This window comes from Olea europaea, chromosome 10 (genome assembly GCF_002742605.1).
Source record: "Olea europaea var. sylvestris chromosome 10, O_europaea_v1, whole genome shotgun sequence".
Classification (NCBI taxonomy): domain Eukaryota; kingdom Viridiplantae; phylum Streptophyta; class Magnoliopsida; order Lamiales; family Oleaceae; genus Olea; species Olea europaea.
Genome location: NC_036246.1, coordinates 38900688 through 38919662, shown reverse-complemented (window position 1 = coordinate 38919662; position 18975 = coordinate 38900688). Strand labels below are relative to the sequence as shown.

The following is an 18975-nucleotide window of genomic DNA, read 5'->3' as shown; positions in this document are numbered from 1 at the left end:
CCTCAGGGTACTCAAATGTTTTAAATTGAAAGTCTACTTGTGAGTATGGAATAATATTGCTCGTGATCCAAAGAAAGGCGAGAAGGATTGAATTTCATTGCATACAAGATGGAGATGCAATGGATTGGAGGGCGGAGATTAAGGAGTTCCTTAAAGAATCTAATAAAAGAGATAGTAGAAAAATGAAGTTGCGTTTGCTAAACTATGCACTGATAGATAAAGAGTTGTTGAAGAAACGCTCTGATGGTATACTGCTAAAATGTGTAAGTTTGCAAGAAGTCAGGACGATCATGGCTGAAGTGCACGAAGGGATATGTGGAGCTCATCAAACTGGCCAAAGGATGAGATGGTTAATTATTAGGAGTGGATATTTTTGGCCAAAGATGGGAGAATTATGCGTTCAGTGTGCAAAGAGTTGTTTAGCATGCCAAAAGCATGGTCCAATACAAAGGGCGCCAGCACGAGAGCTGGCACCTATTATTAAACTTTGACCGTTCAAGGGTTGGGCGATAGACCTGATAGGGAAGATTTAACCCCATCGTCCAAGCAACATACTTTTGTTATAATTGCAACCGATTATTCCACTAAGTAGGTAGAGGCAGTACCTTTAAAGAAGATCACCCAGAAGCATGTTATAGAATTTATCCGTGATCACATCATTTATAGATTTGAAATTTCACAAACTTTGATGGTAGATCACGGAACATCTTTAAATGGAGATCAAGTGAATAAATTTTTGAGCGAGTTTGCAGTTAAATTAGTAAACTTCACACCATATTACGCTCAATCCAACGGGCAATCAGAATCTTCTAATAAGATTCTAAAAAAATATCATAAAGAAAATGATAGATGAAAATGTCAGAAATTGACACGAATGTCTAAACAAGGCCTTATGGGCTTATAGGACGTCGCCTCGGTCAAGTACCAAAATTACTCCTTTCCAACTTACTTATGGACAGGAGGTCGTTTTGCCTATGGAAATCAACGTGCAATCAATCAAAGTGTGTTTGCAACATAAGTTAAGTGATGATGAGTATACCGAATCACTAATTCAAAACTTATTGGAGTTGGACGAATTAAAGTTAGACGTCCTAGATAGATTACAAGTTCAAAAACAAAGAGTGACTAAATTTTATAATAAAAAAATTATAGCCAAGTCGTTCAGCCTGGGCGAACTGGTTTGGAAAACAGTACTCCCTTTGGATAGCAAAGATCCAAAGAATGGCAAATGGTCGCCCAATTGGGAAGGACCATATAAAGTGAACAATGTATTGCCTAATGGAGCCTATCATTTGGAAGATTTAGACGGCACCAAGCACATAAGGTTCATTAATGGCAAGTATTTGAAAAAGTATGTTCCTTCCTTATGGGAAAGTGAACAAATAAAAGCGTAATCAAATCGCATTGAACGATCGTAGAGTAAAAAAGGCCAAAGCAAAATACGTTCAAATAAAATTCTTTATTATCAAATGTTCATTACAAAGCTGCGAAAATACAAGATGCTAAATGCTCTATAAACTACAATTAAGAGCAAACTAATCTCCCGGTCGATCGTCGAGTAAGAGGGTGTACTGGCCTTGATCGCCATCCTGATCGCACTGCTGCAAAGGCAAGCAGAGAGGCCAAAAAGCACTCTCAGCAAGTAGAAAGGAAGATGAAGCATCCTCATATCGCCTTCCTAAATGCATCGCTGCAATGACGGGCAAGGAGGCTGAGAAGCACTCTCAGCAAGCAAGTGGCTTGCAGGCGTCCTCAAAAATTGTCTTCCATCATCGAACTCCTTGTAAGGAACATGGAGACGATGGAAAGAACTTCGCTGGTCAAAGAATATTTCCTATATCTCCCATACCAAAGGTGACATCAAGAAAGATGGCAAAGTGGGCGGATCAGATGATCCATTTCCATGGAAAACGAAAGTTTTGGATTGATTGTCAAAAATACCAAACAATGGCAGCAAATTGGTTTTTTGAAGAAAATGGAAATGAAAATGAAAAGTATGAAGTATACGTGCATTTATAGGGAGGTGAAGGTGAAAAGACAGAATATGAGCAGTCACATTCATGTCTAGTAAATGGGATTAAGTGGCCCAAAGTCCAAATAATAATAATAATAATAATAATAATAATAAATAAATAAATTTCTAAGAGAGAAGAAAGGGGGCAGAAATATCAAGAGAAAATGTGCAAAAAAATTTAGCATAAAGTAGTTAAATGCCTAAGCGATTGACGATTAAAAGACGAACGTCAATAAATACACAAGAGGCTAAAATAGTTATTCATTAACAATGATGGCTGTTGTTATGATCAAAATTAGCAATGGTTATCAGTACACGGTTATAAAGGGAAAGTCAATACGAAATTACAAAAAGAAAAAGTTAAGGCATTATGTGTCTTAATTACAATTCGCCCCATACCAAACGAATTCTTTCCCTAAGTCTCCCCCAGTCCTCGCTCTGCCGAGAAGAAGTGATATTCAATTCAGCCACAACATCATTATCAACTTCCAACTTCTTGTACTGCTCGACCAAAGACTTAGTTCGCTCAATTCCTTGAGAGATATTATACTTTTTAGCAGCTATTCTCGCCTTGTAGTCATCCATCTTGGCTTGAAGCTCCTTCATCTGTGCAGCCAAACTAGTCATCAAAGAGTCTTCAATCATAACTTCTGAAGAGATTTCTTTCAACTCGTCCTCAACTTTGTTCATCTCCAGAAGCAAGGACTCTTTTTCAGATACAACGCGAAGATATTGAGTACTTTTGGGCTTCAGTTCAACATTCTTGGCCAGCAAGGAGAGGACCTCGGAATGGACAACTTTCAACGTCGCTTTAAAATCAGCAGAAAGATTGGGCGACGGAAGTGTCAGTGCTTGCTCCAATTTCGCATTCAAATGCTCAAGCTTATCCTTATGCTTGGCAGCACTAGCCTTATCGATGTCCATATCCATGAAGGACACATACTCAAATATCGACTGCTTGAGGAACTTCATATCTTTCTCTGAAGAAGTAGAAGGACAACTGGCTAAAGCAGGGCGAGATGTCTTGACTTGCCCCCAGGAAGTGAACAAGTCTTGAATGGAACGCACAATTTTATCAGAATCCTGCAAAGAAAATCGCTAATATTGAAGGTTTCCACTACACTAAACAAAGTGGAGGTAAAGGTGAAGCAAAGATTACCTCATCAGCAATCTTGGAAGGTGGCATATTCCCAGCCAAATCTGCCACCGGTGGCTCCACCATTCGTGAGGACTTCCCCTTGTCAGAGCGAGAAGACCTTGCCGCAACGGGCAGACTCATGGGAGCATCTGCAGAACTCAAAAAGTAACAAATCAAAAACTAATAGCACAAGCAAAGGTAAAGCATCAAAAAATGAATTACCTTCTGCTTCAACGTTTGGGGGGTAAACGCCCTGGGAAGAAGGTGGCTCATCCATTGGTTGTGATGAAGATTCTGGGACTGAAGATTTCTCTTTAAGTGTAGTCCCTTCATCAGCTGATTTGGACGAAGCAGCCTCAGCAGAAGATGATGAAGCAGGAGCTGCCAACATCAAAGCCTTCAAAGGAGAGGCTGAACTTTTCTGAGAAATCCAAATAAATCATCAGCACATAGAAAAGTTTCAAGTATGGAAAGGTATGCTTGTGAGTAAACCAATTTAATTATCTTCCTCCTGACAATGAGAGAGGTGTCATCATCATCGTCCAAAATGGGAGATGCTGAGGCTGACCGTTTGCGGTTTGGGGCACTTTTAGCTGCAGCGGGCTTGGCAGGAAGAGAAGTCGATGGATGAGCAGACTGTTTAGCATGAGCAGGGAAAGAGGGACTCCTAATGGATAGAGGAGTGACCAAAACAGGAGAGGTGGAAGAAATGTTTAGCTGGTCCAGGGAATGGAAAGCACGATTGGCATCAGTCGCAAACAATCTGCGCTTCACTGACGGCCAGAGTTGTTCAAAAAGGGGATGAATGACACGGCTAGGATTGAAGGGAGCTAAAGAAAAGCTGCTCGTTAAAAGAATATTGCGAGCATCTATAGCTTTTGCCTCTGCCTTATTAATAGTGTAGAAGCGGTCTATCAAGTTTCTTGAATAACAAGTAGGAACGGGCCAAGTTTGGCCAAAACCAAGTTGGCGAGCAAAGAATTGGGGAGCATATATTTCAACCCCAGCTTTGGCATTGGTCCCAGTCAAAATATCATGGAACACATCTCTCCCGATCAAAAACTGAATCCAAATGAACAGAGAGGTGCTTGCAATATCCATAGTGGATGGAGGTTGCACATAATCCGGAGTCAAAAAGGGAGGAAAAGGAAAGAAGGAAGGGATTGAATCCAAAGTATAAAGGAATGAAAAAATGTCCCTTCTGGACATATTTACAGGAGTTAGGGGATCAATGGCTAGCCCATAGCAGCTAGCAGAAGGACTGGAAAAAGATGGAGCACCAAGCGATGGAAAATAGGCTCTCAACCACATTTGAGTGAACCAAAGAGGCCCAATGCCCAAGGAGTCGCACCATTCTTCAATTGGGATTGAAGAGAAGTCATGCCTCTATAGAGGGCAGCTAAAAAGAAAGAACACAAATTTAGAGGCCTACCACGCGCCAATTTGTGCGCTACAGGTAAATAACTTATGGAGGGCTTTATGCTTGTCACACACAAAATGTATTTACAAAGCCAAATCAGAAGAAAGGCCACATGCTCAGCATGGGAAGGCTGAGCACTCGAGTGGTTATGACAGGTTTGCAGGCTTGAATAAGACTCGGTGAGTTTTCTATCAAATTTTGGGGCGACACCAGAAATCAAAATACCAGGGAAAATGGTATTACCCAAAGGTGGAAGATTTACTAGGGCCCCAATATCCCTTAAGGTAATGGACATGGGGCCAAGAGGGAAAACAAAAGTATTATACTCAGAAGACCAAAAACTTAAAGCGATTGGAAAAAGTGCTGAGTAAAAAATAGGGGGTTGAAGAGAGATTTCTAACAAATCAGGAATCCTAGTATTATCAAAAATTGCCTTAGTAGGACCATGGTCCACAAGGCGAGCATGCCATCTACGGAAAACGACATCAGATTTAAGTCAAGTGCGAATACCTCTTTCGCGAAGTGGGCTCAGCAGTAAAGAGTTTAAAAATGGAGGGCCTTGAGTACAAGGGAATAGCTGACCGACAGATGCTTGTTCGGTGGCCTCGACGTTGTTGAATGAAGGACCTAGATAGAACTTCTTGAGTTCGACATTGGCTGGTGCAAGGAAGTTCGGAGTTATATATGGCCGAGTGAGGAGTTTCTGGAAATCTTCGAAATTGAAGGAGTCACCAGACTGGGATTGTGAAGCAGCCATTAGGAACGAAATAGAGTTTGTCGAAGTTACGTAGCAGAGAAGCAAGAAGATGAACAGTAATATTGCGAGAGAGAAGCGCGAAACAATGAGGCGTGATTTAGTGGTGCAACGAAATGGCGTGTGTTTGGGGGTTATAAGGGTTTGCAAACGTCGCACCTTTTCAGGCTATGAAGAAAACAATTGTTAAAATTCTTGAGAATTTCGAATGTTGTTAGGAAACACAAAGTGAATATGACAAAAAATAATAATTGGTATTAATTCTGCCTTATTGAGGGGTAATTGTTGACACACAAAAAGTTCAGCCCAAATCAAATAGCCCTAGGAATGAAGCCCAATTGGAGAATCCCCAAATCAGATAGCCCAAAGAACGGCCCAATCAGGCAATTCAGGATAAAGGCCCAAATAGGGAAGCCCATGAACACGGTAATACCATCGTCCAAACTTGCAAGTCGCCCAAGATTTGAGCGAATAGATTGCCATATAGTCACCCAGAGTTGTGACCCTATTCTCGCCCAAACCTTTGAGTCGCCCAAAATCTTAGCTAATATAAGATGTTACGGTTACCCAAAAATGCAGTTAATGAAGCAGTTATTGAATAGCCCTATCACGTTCCACGATTCAAGGAATTCAATTGAAAACGGTTGAACGACAAAAAGTAATGGCAGCAGTTGGAGAAGGCAGTTCCACGACAAGTTGGCCACTACGAAGAAAGTGGGCAGTTATAGAGCGATCAAGCAGTTTTGAAGCGATTGATCACAAAGAGATCATTCAAGGAGTATAAAAGGAGGAAAAGACATAGAGCAAAGGACCCCGAATCAAACACTCTCAAATAGAGAATATGTAACTTTAAATTTCTTAGTTTAGATTTAAACACTCCTTTTCAGTAACTCGTGTGCTTGCGCCCCTTGGAGGCGTTCTATTTTTATTTTCCAATTGTAAAGTCATTGCCAATAAAAACACCCCTTTTTGGGACTTTGTCTCAAGAGGTTTGTCCATTACACAATCGTCTGATCCCTTTTTAATTATTAGTGACTAACCCGCGCAAAACAGATAGGAAATAATTTCCGTGGAATTCATCCTCTTGGTTTTATTAAAAAATGGAGCTTTCTTGGTTTTTAAGTAAGGTGGGGGAATTGGCTTTCTAGGTAGGTTGCCATTTTTTCCTTGGCAATGGAAACAAATTCTAAAAATTATTAAAAAAAATTTCCTTTGATTGGCAATTTTCATGTAAAATAAAGGCAAACGAACATAAAAAAAATAGATGATTTTCTTAAATAATTTTTTTTTTTTTTTTTGCAATGGAAACAAATTTCATCCTAAATACTAGTAAAATCTACCACTTTAATTGACAATTTTCATATAAAATAAAGTCAAACGAACGTCAAAAACACTTTTATTTCAACGTTTTTCACGTGAAAAAAATACTAATCAAACACGATAATTTACAATTCTCAGAAAAATAATTTTTAAACAATTCAATTCCCTGAAATTCGTTTTCTTTTCACCCAAATTTCATTTTTGCAATCAAATAGACCCTTAGATTTTTTATTAGATTGTGATAGAAGTTGTTGAAATGTGTCATTAAAAAATTGTGGAATCTATGAAAAATGTAGTTAATATTGATTGTTTGACTTTGACTTAGATTAAAATCAGATTTTAATTCAAATTAAACAAGCACATAGTTAATATTGATTGTTGAACTTTAACTTAATTTAAAATCAGAATCTAAACCAAACATACTCTTAATAGGTGGGGTTAACTCGAGTGGACCGGTCCAAGTTTCATTGTACGGGAAAATTTGAAGTATTTTTACGAGTTGGGTTAGATGAGCTATTGAGTCAAATAATTTAGATGTGTCTCCAGTTATGGTACATATGATTTGTTATTAGGTGAGAGAACCATGTGAATGAATGGAGATTAATTAATGAATCATGCTACAGAACTCGGGATAAAATTTCGGGTTCTGCTCTAGGGCCGAGGTGGCAATCACCTCGACCCTTGATCATTTTCATGTGGGGTCCCCACACACGCATCCAGGGGCCGAGATTTGGCCACCTCGGCCCTGGATCGGAGCCCGGGATTCTAGGCTCTACAGCTTTATTCTTAATTAATTGCATGATTCAATCACAATCACTAATAATTAATAGCCCTGGATCAAGAAAAATTTATTTATTTATTCAGCAAATGGTAAATTATTAATAATTGTCTAATTTATCAACTAATTAATGACTTATTAATTTATAAAAATATTCCTTAATTTCTTAAATATTGTGCAATGTATTTAGTTGCTCATTTTACTAACTATAATAAAAACTCTGTGTCTGTTTAATCAAGTAAAATTCATGATTGTATTTATTTTTTTCAAGAAACAGATTGTACAGTCATTTTATTCCATTTTATAAACTTTAGGCAAAAACTTTAAATAACAAAAAGTAATGTAACACAACACATCATATATACAATAATACGCGTGATCTATATAATTATACTATTTTATAAATTTCTCGAATTATTCATTTAGCAAGTTATTACCAAGTTATGATCGACAAAAAATATTATTTAACAAAGATCATAATTTATTGTTCAAAGGAAATTTTCTTATCTTCTTTCCCCCACAAAAAAATAAATAAATAAATAAATTCGGACAGTAATTTATTATAGTTAACATATATTATTTTTGCACTACTACTATCACTCTATTATGCTATCTGTTGCGTGTTGTCACACATGTCCTACCCACCTGGGCCAATGACCCACTCATCCTGATCCACGTGGCATTCCTGTTGAGGTGGCACACATTGTCGAGGTGGGTTATATTTGAAGTGCTTCAAGTCGAGATCCATCCGTCGAGGCTCCTCGATCTGATGTACGCGAGTCTGTCGAAGTCCAACTACCGAGGCCCAGACCCGAAGCATGGAACCTGTTGAATGTAGCTGAGGTCCACAAGTGGAAGTATTTGTCAAATGGTCGAAGCCCCGAAACTAATGCACGAGCCTCTTAACCACAAGGAGCTTCCTCCACAGTCACTTCTCCCAAGAGATCGCCTGCTCAGAGATCTTATTCGAATGACTGATGGAACATTTGTCACAAGCATAAAGGTCAAGTCTTGTCACTAGTATGGAGGACCTGCGCAAGCAATAAATGCGCCGTAAGCTAGCAAGTCAAGCCCCATACCTAAGAAAAGACGTTTGAACTAAAGAGATGAGATCACGTGCCACTTCATCCAAGAGCTCCCATTTCATATGTATCACTATAAATACTTCCATTGTGTAATGTCAAAGGCTAATGCAAGAATCAATACTAAAGACTACATTTACTCAACTCTCTCTCATTTACTTGCAATATACAAATCGAGTTTATACACTTTTACACATACATTTACGAGCACCGGTTGGTAATTATTGTACAATCAGATTACGAACAACCAGCCGGATTCCGAATGTCACCGTCCCGCGTCGTTGGGCTGCTCCCACGCCCCTTTGAACCGCTCGTTTTAGACCATCCACGTATTTTAGCGTGTTGGACATTCGCCCACGCAAGCGCGGGTGGGACCGACATCTGTTGGCGCACTTTTTGGGGTCAACACTATCTATTCCTCTCAATATCATATACTAATTATCATTATAATTTTGAAGTGTCAAAATTTTAGTGGACGCAAATCTTTAAGAAAAAACATATAAATATATGATACATCCCACAAAATTATTAGCACTTCAAAATTATAGCAATATGTCAATTTGAATGGTGAAAAGGAAACGGAAACAGCAAATCAGAACTCCAAACCTATGATATTTGTATAATAACAATCAGTTTGGGCTGGAACTTCTGAAATTCAAAAGCAATAAATCATTTACGACAACTTCAAATTGTTTTGAGGGATTATTTTCTCTATATCCATCAAATACAACAAATACAAAGCTGCTGCAATATTACAAGAACTACAAATCTTCTGATCAAAATGATGGTTTTTTTTTTTTTTTTGAGACTAAAAACAGCCCTAGCATTGCTGAATTGAAATGAAAAAACATTTAAAATATATATACACAATGTGACACCATCATAGAGAGCCTCTCAGTAAAATCCCTCCTGCCCCTTCTATGGCCGGACATCATTGTCTCTGATGTTTGCAGTCGGGACACAGTTGTTCAGCTTTTTGCATAGTGCAGTTTAATGGCCTCCACAGGATCTGAAACGCCAGTGTGAACAACCATTCCCTTTTTTGGCTGTTGGGTACCTGACATGACATTAGAACAACTTCTTGCTCGTTGCATCTCTAAATTTACTGTAAAAGGCCGCACTTCACCTTTCCTTGGAACCTCATAATCTGCTACTCTGTTGCAGCTACTTTGTCCAGGGATTGGAAAGCTCTTGACAACTTGATGTAACAATGGCTGCTTTAGTTTGTCCAATGGCATGATAACTGCAGCAGGATTCTGACGAAGCAAGAGAGTCGAATTGGGAAAAGGAGGGAAAGCATTCTGAAACTTATTAGCATCCCAAGAACGAAAATTTGTGATTGGAATATTCTCAGAGCTCAGGTAGTCAACACAGTCAAACTTCGCTTGAGTTGAATTTAAATTAATAGTCTGATTCCCACTGAATGATTGCTTACCTGATTTAGGATGATGCATTTTCTTATCATTGGGCGGTATAGAAGAATTTTGTTTACCCTGAGAAGATATTAAAATCTGACCAAACAATTTCACACCACCTTTCCTACAGTAATCCCTTGTCTGCTCTTGCGATGGAGTTGGAGCCTCGGAAGAAGTCTGAAATCTCAAACTATTGCACTTCTGAAGAGAGAATCCAGAACTCCGATCTAATGGAAAATTTCCATCTACCTTTGCGTCACTTTGAAGTGAAACTTCTCTTTCGCAACTAATACCCACATGTTTCTCCTTCACAGTTGACATTGAAACCTTCAAGTCCCCAAGAATTTGGGAAGACTCGACACGATCTGAAAATGAGCGACAGGAAAGATGATGTTGACAATTACCCGTCCGAGCAATTTTCTGACACTGCACATCACTGGTCGCAATAGCTCGAGCAGCTGATGAAGCATTATGATTAGAAGTTTTCTTTTGGCATCCCAATGATATATCTAATTGCGTAGAAGAATGTGCATCACCACATGGATGAGAAGAAACACCTGGCCTACGATGCCCATCAGAAAAATCAATTGAAGCAGCATTCTGTGTCTCGCCCAATCTATTAGACTGGACATGGTTCTCAGCCTCTTCAATTACTCGTAAAGATTCTGTATCACAGGAGACATCCAAAGTTCCACAATTAGCGCGTTGCTCATTTGCATCTGTATCAAAGTCTAAACCGGCCATATCCTTCTCCTGACAAAGATCTGTCCCAGATTTCTCAGCATCCATAAAATCATCAAAACCCGTTCCATTATTTTCCTCACATTCGTTAAGATGGGGCTTCAAAGTCGGTATTCCTACTATATCAGATTCACAGCTCGTATTTAAATCGGGAGACAGAAGGTTCTCTCCCATCTCACATCCTGATCTCTCGCAGCAAATAATAGTCTCTGACTCCACAACACAAGCATCTTCGGAGTCGTCACTTCCACCTCCCATAGCATCACCAGACACCGCATTGCTAGGTCTGGGCTGTATCATATCCAATCCAAGACACTTATGGGTCTTGCTAAAGAAGACCTTGCACTCATTTATGGATCTGGTTCTGACGCACTGTGAGATCATTTCAAAATCCTTGCCATAAGATGAAACGGCCTGTATGAAAATGGATTTCTCCTCATCAGTCCAATCAGTGGTGTCCATCTCCTCACAGCTCTCATCTAAGCATGAATCGTAAAGTTCCTCGCAGATCTCTGCAGGATCAACAGAACTCGTAATGCAAGAATTCATAGCTTTGTGTGACAAGGAAGAACATACACCGGCTAACACATCAACAGCCAGAGTTTCTCGATCATTAACTTTAATATCGAGATTGTTTGATCTTTGTAATGAACCAATATCACCTCTTGATTCTCCGTAAGCACTCAACCCATGAGAGAATCTCGAGGTGCATTTTTGCTGAATTTCTATACCACTATCAGCAGAAACAGCAACTGCTGATGCTGAACCCAGTACGTCAAGGGAAGCTGCATTTGCCTCACGATTCCATCTTTTCCCTGATGCAACCAGGTAAGTACCACCAGATCGGGTCTTCCTTTGGTTTGGAAATCCCATCTTCGACTTCTCAAAGTATTCCGACCTGTGATTCTTGTAGTAAAACTCAATGCAATCTGCAGTTGTTTTGTGATCAAGAAAATACGCTATCTTACTGAAGTCTTTCCCAAAGGTAGCAAGTTTGTCGACGAAAATTTCTCTCTCTTCAGATGTCCAGATGTTGATCATAGACCTCTCTTTTTCAACAGTAAGAGGATCTTCCACCAAACCATTACTCGAGATAAACCTCGATATAAACTTCTCCTTCTTGTCCAAAATTAAAACTGGCATCTTCAGTGTATTCCTGTAGAGTCTGAGCTTGAAATTCGAAAGCAACCTACTCACAAAATCAATTCCTTCTTCTGTGGGCACCAGGCTAAGATTCCCTTTAGCAAAGACTGAGACCATGGATATATATAATGTCAGGATAGATTTACAGGCACATAATCAATTCTCTAACCCATTGAATATTTAAGTTTAAAGGCAAGTGTACAAAAAATAAATTAAGTGCAAATTACGGAGAAAAATATAAATGGATTTTATCAAGCAATGTTGTTCCAGTGATACTGCAACAAACAACTCCTAAATAAATAGGGGCTATCATTTCACTTTTTCTGTGAAAGAAGACAAATCTACAGTTGAGAAAACAAAGCTTCCGATCAACAATCCCAAATCAGCGTTTTGAAAAGTCTCATGCAAGCATGAGTTGTGAACTAGACAGAACCCAATGTATTTACAACTCAGAAGCTCTTTTCCAACTGTAAGTGTATTTCATTAGCTTCCAATTCATACTAGCAATTGCATAAATGAAAAAGAGAAGCCAATCCTAATCCTACCAAGTAATCATATCCCATTAAAATCAAAGAGGCATATAAAGCCAAAACTTCTTACCGGCAGAAGAAAATCTAGAGGGACAGGAATGATGCTTTCGATAGGCAAAATAATCAGTCCAATTTCGATCTTTCTTGTGTGACTTCAGAGGAACTCTCCTTACAGAAAGTAGCTGATTTTCCTTCCAGAAGTGATGAAAAACCTTAAACTTGAGGGTCGTGACTTTCTCGTTAAATTGTACGAATCGTTTCCTCGTTAGAAATTTCTTCTTCATTATCATGGAATCACTTGGCAAATATGAGACACCAGCAGCAGTTGAAATATCAAAATGACACTGGTTGGCAGGCAATAACTTATTTAACACTTCTGAAGCTCTATCTGCAGAATCTTTGTTGGTTGCCAGTATTAAATCATATACATCCTCACTACCACAACATGAATTGCTACAACTAGCAAGAGTAGGATAATTACTACTCAAGATCGGTTCAGAATCATCCACACGACCTTTTGTTTCCTCATCATTAAGACTATTTTCTAAACAATTCACTTCCAGGTTTTTAGAATTATTTACATCAGAATTTAGGTATCCTTCAATGTGATTGGCTCGTTCAGAAGGGCAGAAGTCCTCTGCACTTGCAACAAACTTTGATATCGCACTCTCTGAATTATCAATATCCTCCTCTTTCACCACAGTGTTCTCATTGTCCAATACCTCGGTTATATTCTCCAAAATCTTGTCACCTGGCAGCAAACATGATGCAGCTGGATAAGGAAAGCTACTTCCAACCTCAGATATCGATGTTTTCATCTCAGTATCAATCGAATTTATATTGGACTCAGTCATCTCGAGTGCTTTTAATACGTCGACTTTCCATAACAACAACTTGTTCATCGCAGTAGTTCGCACAAAACCAGAATCCACAGAATGTGGATAATCAGGTCTTAACAATTCACTGATCGAAGAGCTCAAATTAGCAATAGACGTGAGCTCCAAGTTCTCTAAACTGAAAGTTGGCCCCACACACTGCATCTGGGACAGACTACTTGGTGAATAACTAAAATTAGTCTTATCATGATCAAAACTTACTGCCTTGATGGATTGTTTCTCCTGAACACCTGTCTTATTAAAGAGAGAGTGAGAAAACTTCAAATGAGATATAATTGCGAAAATAAAATAATGCATTGATCCACTGATCTCAAGTCTGAAAAATACCAACAAAGGAACTTGCTTATCAAGGATGAAAGGATTTGACATTAAGATCTACAAAGCGTGAAAGGAAACTCTTCGTATACCAAATAAAGAAAAGCACATCATCCTTACGGTATGCAGATGAAGCAACAAATGCAGAAAAATCAATACTACCTATATAAAAAGCAGAGCAACAGTTAATTATGCTCCAAATTAACAGAGAAATTTCGATAAATATTATAATCAGTATAGAGTTCTATTAGGATTTCATCAAGTATCCGACTTTTGGCCACCACATGTAAAACATAAACAGATGTGAACATGTCATTTCAATTAAGAAGATTACCACTGAACTTCAGCTAGGACACATTAACATCACATATTCAGCACTATAATTCTATACGACAAAAAGATGCAGAACACTAATCATGTGTTATATTGACCTTTTGTATAGTCTAGAACCAAATCAAGTGGGTGCTCAGATAAAGTAGCATTAATCAGTATAAACATAATAAATAAAAGGCAACATTTCACGAGCTAGGACAAACCAATAAGCAGAATTAAGAATTAACAAATTGATTATCCACGTATGAGAATCTCTGACATTCCATCAATCCAGCATCTGAAGAGAAGTCAAATATGGCCAATTATGAAGAAATAATAAAACATTTGCTGCTTATTATTTATTAGCCATATAAATAATGTCGAATAACTCCTAAATGTTAAGAGAAAGCTAACTATTAACAGCAAGTAAAGATTTCACATGGAACCTAAACCGGTTGGAAACCCCTAATACTAAGCAGTTAAAGTAATAATGATTTACATCTACAGTCCATACTTAGGGCTCGTTTGGCATGAACTTTGAAAAGTCAAAAGCAGCTTTTGGACCCATTTGACTATTTTTATGAAAGTGCTTCTTCTAGTTAGAAGAGAAAAAGCAACCCTCAGCCTCACACCCTCGCTCAAAGCTCCTTTATAGTACAGCAAGGGCTTGTGCCTCTGGCTTTTCACATTTTTTGGTGTTGACCTTTGGAAAGCAGGATAGCCATTCCCTGATTCAACAAAAGCTTCTTTCCTCTCAGCAGAAGCGGTCTTAACTTTTTGTGTTCATGAGACTTCCTCTAAAAGCACTTCCGGAATAGGAAGCTCTTTTAAATCTTAGTTTCCAAATAAAAACAAGGTAATTTCCTGCAAAAGCTCTTCTATAGAAAGCAAAAGTCATGCCAAACGGGCCCTCGGTAAGTTTCACTTTGCCTACAAGTTAGAAAAGTTATTACCATGAGACATGCGCTGGGAACCAACATGGTAGATCAGTTGGCTGAATTATCATACCCACAGTTCCATTTAGATTATAGGAGTCAAGAAGATTCGAACACGTAAGTGCAATAAAATTTTACGCTGGCTATCAACCTGCACAAGAGGTAGACCAAAACTAAACTAGTCTCATGTAATTGCCTAAATTTTAATTTAACAAATTTCAGTAGATATAGTGACGAATCAAATGCAAACGCGAAAAAGGAATCATACAGGCTAGTAGGCTACAGCTCACCCATGTAGTCAGAAATGAGACTTAAATTGTTGTTCTTGGGGTGAACGCGAGTTTGGAGAATGGTTGTGGTTATATATTCTTACTATGAACACTGCAAACTCTCTAAAATCTCATCCACTAGAGAATCCTTAAATACTATCTCCAAAGGATGACTGAGGAGTGAGGGGGTAGGGTAAAAGGAGGAGATCATTCTTAAAAACTATCTCCACAAGTAGCGAAAAAAATAACATAATCAACTTGATACACACACGGAAAGTTAGTTACAGCTGTTAAGCATTCATTTGGTTCACAAGTTTGTCAAACTTAACCTATTCCGTAATCCTAAAATAGGTATATTTACATCCAGATTGCTTCTGTGTATACTTTCTTTTTCAATTTACTGCCTTCTTTACTTCCTATACACTTTCCCTTTGTATTCTTCCTCTTTTAGATGTTTTAACAATAATGGAAGGGTAGATAAATACCAACAGATATCACAGATGGAAAAGGTAAGGTGCTTAACAAGGAATCCAACAACTTACCAGGCGACGAACTACAAGCAACCGAAGATGGAGTAGCCAGTGAGGCACAATCCAATAAAGCTGCAGCTTTAGGACTCTCATCAGCAAGGTTCACGGCATCAGACTGCATAACTTCTGTATCACTATCACTAATGACCAATCCATTTCTGGTTGCACCATCTTCAGGGTCTTCAACTTTCTTCTTCTCAAACTTTTTCAGTCCCTCACCCCATTGAAGGCGGGGCTTCTTCCTGGAACTATTATCTTCAGAAGAAGTCTTAGAAGCAGAAATCGGACAAGCAACAGCACCCCCAGAAGGAGACTGAACTGGCATCGCAATCTTTGGCCGCACCTGCGGCACAGTATCATTGGAGTCTGTTCCCACACTCTTGAAGGTACTCCAAAGGCTAAAACCAGATCCCCTTGAAGATAAGCTTCCTAACCGGGTCCGTTTCAAAGATTTGCAATCTATAGACTCCAGTGGGTTCTCTTTCTCTAATTTATGACCTTTGTAGGCTCTCTCAGTATTGGCACCATTCTTATCATGCTTCACTTTCAAGAGAAACTGAGATTGACCCAACAAGGTTATGCTGTCAGGAAGAGGATGGAAGGAGGATTTGTTGCTTCCGTTGCTGTTATTGCTGCCATAATTGTAAGATTTCCCATTCTCTACAGAACTCTGTTCGTTTAGATCACTGATGGGTCTCCTTGGACCACATGGCGAGGAAGTAGGCTCCCAAGAGTGATCTTTCAAGACTTTGTGGCTAAAGGAACCCCTAATTTCCCTGTTATGTCTGAAATATCTTCCATCAATGCAAGAATTAGGAGGCCGATAATTCATGTCATAAAAAATCCTGTCACTGAACTGTGACCCAAAAGGTGGAAAGACATGACTGGACTCCTCTTGGTACATGTTTCGACCACCCTGCTTTCCGAGACCTTCAGCAAATACAATCCAACCGCCATAAAAAGTGGCCAGAGAAAACGCAAATCAATAGTCAAAGACAAACTTCACAATCACGCAGTAAAAGTTCAATTTTTGCATGAATTATATTATTTCACCAATTTCAAATCGGACAAAGAAAATCAAAGGAACCACAGATCTAACAAGCATACAATCGACAAGCCATCCTTTAAGTAAGTTTCTTTCATTTAACACACAACATCTGCCTTCAGACATATCTGTCAAACCCATCAGTAGTTCGTATAATAGAATTGAGCTTATATATCTGGTCTCCATGGCGGACTTTAAGATATTAAATGTGGATTATTTCCCTGAAAAATCTTTCTATCCAAAAATATTAAGAGCTCAAAGAACTCTCTCTTCCTCCAATTACATTTAAAGCCCAAAATTTCACTTCTAGTCAAAAACATTTAGAACTTCTCCATAGATTATTAACTTGGTTCATCGATTCCATTTCATAAAAAGGAAAATTAAATTAATTACTCACCAGGAGGGGGAGGGGGAGGGCGGGAGCGGAAACCTGAGTAAGAGCCGTGCTGATGGTGGTGGTAAGGATGAGACGGCGGCGGCAGCGGTTGAGGGTGGTGCTGGTCCCGCCATCTAGTAGGGCCACGTCCACCGCCACTGAATCCTCCCCAAAAGGCGGGATTCGACCCGGGTCTATCGTACCTCCGAAAGCTTCTCCGGTCCCATTGAAATACCTCCGGCGGCATCAGTTATCACTACTACTCTACTGCTACTAAATTTTGACACCTTTCTTTGGGTGTATGGGGCAAGGAAATCCCGGTGATATAGGGTTTTGAGAGGAGGGAGAGAAGTGGACCTTCATTTCAATGGTGTTTCTTACTGTGATTTCTTTTATAACCGAAGGAAAATGTTATCATTTAAGCATGTTTGCTTCGGCTAAGGTTAGAAACTTGCGAGCTCACTCTATTTAGACACCCTATGTTGTAAATTGGTACCTCAATTATCGCCACTTGATTGTCATTATCTATGCATTATGAGCCTAGATAAATAGCATTATTCGTTCAAAAACTCTTAAAAATGGTACTTTTAAGTTTTTAACTTTAGTCGAGTACCAGAACACGTAACCTTTTAGTCGACAAAGATAATAATAAATTATTTAACCCTTGTTTGAGCCCTATGTTGGGGAAGAAAGTGTATTTGGGAATAGTATATTTCTAGAGAACGCGAGATTTAAAAAATAAGAAAAAATTTCGATTTGCGTGTACAATTATTTTGAGTTTGTTTGGTGGGAAATTTGATAATTGATTTTTTTATCGTTAGAGATAAAGTGGGTCCTAATTGTGAGAGAAGAATTCAAAAATGAAGTCTGGAATAATAAAATAACGGTCGAAAATTTAATTTTAATTGACTTTCAATCCGTAACAACAAGCAGTTTATTGAAAAATATATGGTTGAAAATAAGTCTTAAAAAAAATTGATAAAATAGGCTCAAACAAGAGTTTAATTTGATGTTAAGATACGGTTTTTTTTACAAACAAGTAAATTTATTAACTAAAGTAGAAATATGTAATTTATATAAAAGATATTACCAAACGAAAAAAATAATAATAATAATAATAAAAAACTTTAAAATATTTTTTTAAAAATGTTTAGTCAAACATGCTTAACTTTGCTTAAGTTTTGGTACACTTATAATTTACATGGGTGACACGTATGCACTACTTAGGAAGCGAATGCCAAGTGGCTAATATCAACTTGCCACATGCAAATCGTACTTCGTCAACAACGACGAGATGGTATAATTCTTCAACTTCACATTTATAACTGCATCATTATTCAACTCGTTTATTTTTCACACGCTTTGTCTAACAAGTAACGATAGTATGATTCACCTGTTTTACATATATGTAACACTCCAAATTTTAAATTTTTCCATGTGGGTTGGTAATTTAACAAATAAAATAATCCGTGTCCAACACTGTCGTCACACTAAAGTCGAAAAGTTGAAGTGATAAACACGTCCCACTTATTTGCATAAATGGTTTATTCCGCAAGCGTATATTTTTAATTTATCGTAACTTATTTGGATCGAATATTTAAGTATTTTAAAAGTTATTAAAAATATATCGATATTATACTCATTTTATAGCTCTTGTCAAATAGTATAATTTGGAATTAAGAAAAAGTAATATTCAGCTAGTATGTCCGAGTTATTCTAATAAAAAAAAAAGTGTTAGTATTTAATATTTTATTAATATAGATAATAATAAAATAATAAAAACAAAACTTTCATTTCCAATTTAATTCATACGGTTACTTGGGGAAATGAAACGAAAATTGAAAATTAATAATTTAAAATTTATTAAGCTCATTAGTGATAGAGTAATTAACCCACATGAAACCTAATTAATATCAAATTACGTTAGAATCTCTATAGTCACATGTTCTGCGTATAAAAGTG

At 38.1% G+C, this 18975-nt stretch overlaps 1 protein-coding gene across 3 annotated transcripts; it reads right to left on the bottom strand.

The window, feature by feature from the left end:
• Positions 1–9152: 9152 nt before the first annotated feature.
• Positions 9153–17464, bottom strand: LOC111402174. 3 transcript variants are annotated; one of them, XM_023030319.1, is made up of 4 exons: positions 17035–17464; positions 15605–16522; positions 12406–13461; positions 9153–11918 (listed from the first exon to the last, which is right to left on the bottom strand). In XM_023030319.1, the coding sequence occupies exons 1-4, from the start codon at positions 17258–17260 to the stop codon at positions 9475–9477; spliced, it is 4644 nt and encodes a 1547-aa protein (XP_022886087.1). In that variant the 5' UTR covers positions 17261–17464; the 3' UTR covers positions 9153–9474. The 3 variants fall into 3 exon arrangements, with proteins under 3 accessions (XP_022886087.1, XP_022886089.1, XP_022886088.1); XM_023030321.1 differs by having other exon boundaries at positions 17068–17464; XM_023030320.1 differs by having other exon boundaries at positions 9153–11912; positions 17035–17462.
• Positions 17465–18975: the final 1511 nt, after the last annotated feature.

Coding starts and splice junctions, on each gene's coding strand:
- LOC111402174 (XM_023030319.1), bottom strand. CDS start 17,260: ATGCCGCCGGAGGTATTTCAATGGGACCGGAGAAGCTTTCGGAGGTAC. Junction 13,462..15,604: donor TGCTTGTAGTTCGTCGCCTG/GTAAGTTGTTGG, acceptor TTAATAAGACAG/GTGTTCAGGAGAAACAATCC. Junction 11,919..12,405: donor CTCTAGATTTTCTTCTGCCG/GTAAGAAGTTTT, acceptor ATATATCCATGG/TCTCAGTCTTTGCTAAAGGG.